Source organism: Populus alba, chromosome 13, assembly GCF_005239225.2.
Source record: "Populus alba chromosome 13, ASM523922v2, whole genome shotgun sequence".
Classification (NCBI taxonomy): domain Eukaryota; kingdom Viridiplantae; phylum Streptophyta; class Magnoliopsida; order Malpighiales; family Salicaceae; genus Populus; species Populus alba.
Window position 1 is genome coordinate 16,374,232 of NC_133296.1, and position 5,988 is coordinate 16,380,219.

Sequence of the window (5,988 nt, forward strand, 5' to 3'; positions counted from 1 at the left end):
GGATTGTGCTATGTATTATCCTGACTATCATCAACACCGAACAGTTGGAGATATCAAGGAACCATGTCAAGGCATTTTCAACGGTGGCCTCGAGTTCACAACACAGTTTAGTTGCGTTTTTTCACGAGAAGGGATCCCTTTGAGTTCACCGTCTTGTAATTCTCCGGGGCATCTCTCTTCTTTCAAGTTATCAATTAATTTACCAAAATTTGTTGGCGCATGGAAAAAGAAATATGGCTAGTACGAACCAGAACCAAAACCAAAACTAGGGTTAACATTCTTTGCAGAGCAAGACGATATTGGTTGTGAAACATATCATGAAGCACAACATACTGGGTCAATGGCTTCGATAGTCATAGATGTGCACGGTCATTAGATCCATAAGATGGCAAATTATGAGGACATTAGATCTAGGGATTGAAAAACAAAACGAATGACGTTCGAGAGCAAAACAAAAATCTAAAACAAGAACTGACCAAATTCAAAATAAAATAAACACTGAGGGACTAAAGTATAACTTTACATTCCTTTGGAATGGCACTACACGAAAATTTTAGTGTAAACACTACATTCCTTTGGAAAAGCTATGAAACCTTGTTAATATCAATTTTAGTTTCTATTCTTTCTATTTTGTTTTGACAACAACTTAAAATTCTCTCATGTAAAATTGATATGAAACAATCTCTAACACCTTGGTAATGATATTCAAAAGAGATTAAAAAAAATCTAGTACAGAAAAAAAGGAACTTGTTTGGAAGAAATTGAAAGAAAATAAAGTTAATTAACCAAAATGAATCAAAAACAAATTTACAGACAGGGGACGTATTGTTGCAATGGTGAACAATGATATGATATGGACAGTGATTTCTGGAAATCATTACAGCACAAATCCAGGTTTAAATCTGCTGGCCTTTGATATATTATTGACTTAAATTAGAATCGCATGTCATACATATTTGGCGCTGATAATCTCAAGCAGTCAAAAACTGATCTTATCATGCTTTGCCTCAGAGCGAATCATGATTTCCAAGGGCAAACCAGAAGAGAACCCTAGTAAATGTCATTTTTCCTGAAGATGGATAAGAATCTAAGATGCTGCTGTAATGGACAAGAAGCAGGCAGTACCTTCAACAGCAAAGGCAGAAAAAAATGGAGTGTTCTTGATTCAAGTCACATCAATTCATTCACAATTTTTGAATGAAGTTTTACAACAAATCAAGAGGTTTCCAGCTAATCAGGCTTAAAAATTAAAAATCAAAGCACTGCTACGTATCTGAAAAAAGAAGAGGAAAAAAAATTGAGACAAATTCACACTCTATGATGCTGCACATACACATAAGCTTGAATAAATGCTCGAAACCTTACTAGGCAGGTGCTCATAGCACTTTTTGAATCTTGATCTTAAAATCAAGCACCAACAATTTAGTCAATCATGGAGTATGCACATTTGAGTCCTTGGACTTATTCCCTTCAGAAGATGGCCGGTTCTCTGAGTCAGATTGCCGGATTTCTTCAATCATTCGAACAACTTCTTCCATGTTAGGTCGCATGTCTGGCACCTTTGCTACACAGGTCATCCCAATTTGCAACATCTGCACCATTTCTTCTTCAATGTTTTGGTATCTCATCAGTTCAACATCGAAAACCTCAGCTGTCCACTCCTCCCTTACAACTGATTGGACCCATCTTGGGAGATCAACCATGTCATCACGCCTTGGTGATTGGATTGGAGCTTTCCCAGTCAGCATCTCGAGAAGGATGACACCAAAGCTGTAGACATCTGATTTATGAGAGTGCTTACTGGTTTCAATCACCTCAGGAGCACGATAACCAGCACTCCGAGATGAAGAAGCAGGGACGTTCATAAGAGGGGTAAGGCCAAAATCAGAGATGCAACCATCATGATATTGGCTGAGGAGAACATTTGACGACTTGATATTTCCATGAGTAAACTTTGGACCGCCAGCAGAATGAAGGTGGGAAATTCCCCGTGCAGTACCAAGGGCAATCTTAACCCTATAGTCCCAATCTAGTGGAGTTCTGCCAGCTCCCCTGTTTGCTGTTGTCAAATTTGAATAGAGTTTAGGATATTAGTGAAGCAGCGGTTTTAAATTCCATGTCCAAGTGTCAATGACTATAGGTTGATGAATGCCATGGAAGATGATCTCCTAACACTAATTGTTTAGTCCTTGTATGTGCGTGTGTGGCAAGAACCATCTCTCCTAGGAACGTGGACTGCTTGTCTAAGCACATTGATCTATACATGCGAGGAAATACATAGTGCTATTCTTTGGCATGTTACAAGATTACCATGCTAATCCTCCATGTAGGATATCAGAAAATGGTTTTTATTTTCCCAAAGCAGATGAGAAAAACTGAGGAAAGTAAATTTGGTAAACGTCAGTGGCAATGTGCAAAAGTTTCACAGTATTATCAGCATTCTGGTCATACTAGTGTGTTCTTGTAGTGTAAAATAAAAATAATTGAAAGCATCCATCATCAGTTTCTAAAGCAACCTATAAGCATCATTAATAGAGCTAAAGACGTACCATGCAAAAGCGTGGATAAGCTGCCACCTGGGATATAGTCATACACTAGAAGCCTCTCATCCTTTGAGTAATAATAAGCACGAAGTGGCACAACATTTGGGTGCTGCCCAACTCTCCCCACAATCTCCATCTGCTGCTCAAAGTCTCTCTTTCCCACCACCACTTCTTTCAACCTTTTCACCACCACTGTGGTTGATTCCTCCAAGACAGCCTTATAGGCTGTACCATAACTACCCTTTCCTAAAACTTCAGCTGAGGCTCTTAATAAATCCTCAAGATCAAAATTGTAAGAACAGCCTTCAAAGAATACCAGCTTGTTTTTCTCAGGTTCTTGCACCCCACTTCCAAAATCCTCTTTGGGCTTCTCACCCCTACCACTGCTAACTGCTTTCCCTTTCAACACACCAGTGCCTTCTTTATCTTTTTTCTTCAAACAGCAGCACAAGACAATTAAAACGACAAGAAACAGCACAGCAGACCCTCCCACGGCAATGGCAATGATTGCTCCCATTTTCAGTTTCACTTTTGAGCTTCGCTTATGTGAAGTTGCTGGTGGGGGGATGTAAGCAGGAGATGGCGGAGGAGGAAGGACTATCGAGCAAGGATTGAGAGGTGGTCCACATAAGAGAGAGTTTCCAATGAAGGATGAATTAGGGAACTTTTGAAGAGACACTGGAATTGATCCATTAAGATGGTTGTAGCTTAAATTCAAATGCTTGATCCTAGTGTGGTTGAGATCAGGTATGGGTCCAGAAAGTGCGTTATTTTGGAGGCTTAATCCGGTAAGTTGTGTTAAATTTGCTATTGTTTGGGGAATGTTGCCTGTGAAAGAATTGAATGAGAGATCCAGTACATTGAGCTTCAAGGAAAAGGAGGTTGGAACGCCACCAGAAAAGTTATTATGTTGGAGGAAGAGGCTCTGGAGTGATGGAAGAGAGGTAACATCAGAAGGAAGGTCACCTTCAAGGACATTGGATCGGAGGCTGAGAGTATTGAGGGCATCTAGTTTACCAAGGGTGTTTGGTGGGATATGACCCAAAAGTCCTACTCCAGGGAGTCGAAGTTCAACCACACGAGTGCCATTCAAATTGCAAGTGACACCTACCCAAGACTTGCAGACCAATGAAGCAGGGTTCCAGTTGAGCTTCCTTGAATGGGGTACAACAGCAGCGAAGTCAAGAAGAGCTTGCTTATCTGACTTCAGGTCAGAAATAGCAGAGGGAAAAATGATAGTTAGGATGATGAATAAATGAATAACTGAAGCCCGGAAGAACTTCATGGGGGAGTTGATTTGGACTTGCTATATGAAAATGTATGCCCTTCAGGTATTGCTGTACCTCTGTTTCGGCACAGAAACGAAAAAACAACATTAGACAGCCAGCAAATAAGGCAATTCATGAAAAGAACATATGGATCTCTGTTACAAGCTAATTATAGCAAAAAAGATGAACATTCTCATTTCTGAAATGCACTAGTCATGGCATAGCAATTTCTCATATAAAGAGCATTTCAACTCGCTGTGTCTATCAAATTAGATCTACTTGAGTTGTTGGTAAGCTTAAATTTTAAAAGTGAAAAGTTTTTTAGTTTTCCAATGCATAAACAATAATGATTACTGCAGTCTTCTCTGCGAAGCACCCAAAACAGGGGCAAGTGTGTCCGGTGCTTCAACAATTAAGAGATTTAAAGATCTATAATTAAAAAGCTATGGACTGATCATTCTCTCAACTTCCCTTCCCAGAAAAGTTAAGAAATATTTCTCAACTTTTCCCCAGTATCTTAAGAAACGTTAAAAACAATTAGAAAAGGTAATCATTATCCAAAAGCAAGAGGCAAAAGATATCACAAAACGAATAAAGCAAGCAAAAGAACAATACTCTTCCATTACATTCCAGGGCTCCCCAAATGAAATGCTTATTCTTTATAGTGATGGCGAAAGGGCATGGAGAGATTCAACACCCAAAGGAAAAAAAAAGAAAGAAAAAAAAGTGAGAAATAAAAGATCATTTGCTCATCAAAGAGCACCAAATAAAAATTACACTCACATTAATTAAAGAAAACAAAATAACAAAGAATCCAAGGACGACCACGTTTGGTTCTATACCAGATATAACCCAGCAAGATCCTAAATCACAAGCATTTGGAAGGATTAACCTATTCAAATTCTGCTTTAAGGACACAACAAAAGTGCAACAACTGTTCAAGTTGAAGAGATAAAAGAAGACATGGAGAAACCTGAAAGAGTGCTAAGCTTTACCAGAAAAGGGGAAATTAAGCAATTTAAAGTAATGTCAGCAAGAGTTGTTGAACAACTAAAGGTACATTCTTTGCACTGAAAAGAAAGGAAAGCAAGTCGAAACTAGCCAAGCCTAAAAAGTAACCGAAGTACCACAAACACTACAACAAACTCACTTGAAAATCCAAGAAATCGAACTTTCTTATGAGGATCAACAAACAATATTCATATTGAAACAGATCTAGAAGCTTAAAGAGATGCCCAAAATGTACAACAGTAGATAATGCAGGTAAAATTTGAGACTTTGAAGAGCTTAATTAATGAAATAGAAGACTAATGAATTACAGGGTAAGTTTGTGAACCTGGGAAAAAGAAGAAGCATGCATAAAATAATGCCTTGATAGTTGAACCCAGTAGCTGCCACTGCTACAGCTCCCTCTCTCCCTCTCTATACATGGAGGAACTATAACTGAAATCTCCAAAGAAGCAACCAGCCGAAAAAACTCATTTCCAGAACATCAAGAATCTGCAAAGAGAGAAGCTTTAGATCCAGTTTGAATGTTGTAATTAGCTGAAATGGGTAATCTTTGGACAATGAGCTACCAACATAGGAATTCACAAGCTTCGAGGATTTGCTTCCACCCCCAACTAATAGTAGAGCATTCTTAGGCCAAGATTAGCAGAGCGTTTAAGAGGGTAGAAGCAGCAGCTTTAAGCTTCGAGTTTACTCAAGATAAAAAATAAACAGAAGTGAGAGTATAGAACTAGTATTTGTTTTGTTGAAGAGTGGAAAACAAGGCAAATTTTTGGTTTTTGAATAAAATGGGCAAAAGCAAAAGATTAGAAGAAGCAAAGAGAAAATCAAAAAGCGAGAAACATTGGTCTGTGTAACAGTAAAAAGGGAGAGAAGAGAAAGTGGGAGTGAGAGAGTGTGAATTTGACTTATTAAGGACAATTACATAATCAACCTCATACCATAAACTAATCAACTCCAAAGAAGGCTACTTTACTGTACAGATTCAGATAGCTAATGTGATGGTCATCTCACCAACTGTCTGCTCTTCTCTAACTTGACACTCAAAACTCTGCCACTGTAGGCTGCATGCATAGTACATAAAGTCTTTGGAAGGATGCCTGTCCACATGGATAGAAGTCACAAGTGCAAGCCTGGAGGCAAAGCCTTCCTCTTTCTTTTCTATTTTC

The 5,988-nt window shown here is 38.7% G+C and overlaps 1 protein-coding gene across 3 annotated transcripts; it reads right to left on the reverse strand.

Moving 5' to 3' along the window:
- Positions 1 to 1,142: 1,142 nt before the first annotated feature.
- On the reverse strand, positions 1,143 to 5,709 carry LOC118054042 (probable inactive receptor kinase At5g58300). 3 transcript variants are annotated; one of them, XM_035065476.2, is made up of 4 exons: positions 5,393 to 5,709; positions 5,148 to 5,311; positions 2,550 to 3,888; positions 1,143 to 2,059 (listed from the first exon to the last, which is right to left on the reverse strand). In XM_035065476.2, the coding sequence occupies exons 3-4, from the start codon at positions 3,826 to 3,828 to the stop codon at positions 1,431 to 1,433; spliced, it is 1,908 nt and encodes a 635-aa protein (XP_034921367.1). In that variant the 5' UTR covers positions 3,829 to 3,888; positions 5,148 to 5,311; positions 5,393 to 5,709; the 3' UTR covers positions 1,143 to 1,430. The 3 variants fall into 3 exon arrangements, with proteins under 3 accessions (XP_034921367.1, XP_034921368.1, XP_073260234.1); XM_035065477.2 differs by having other exon boundaries at positions 5,389 to 5,709; XM_073404133.1 differs by having other exon boundaries at positions 5,148 to 5,709.
- Between the last annotated feature and the right edge of the window lie 279 nt (positions 5,710 to 5,988).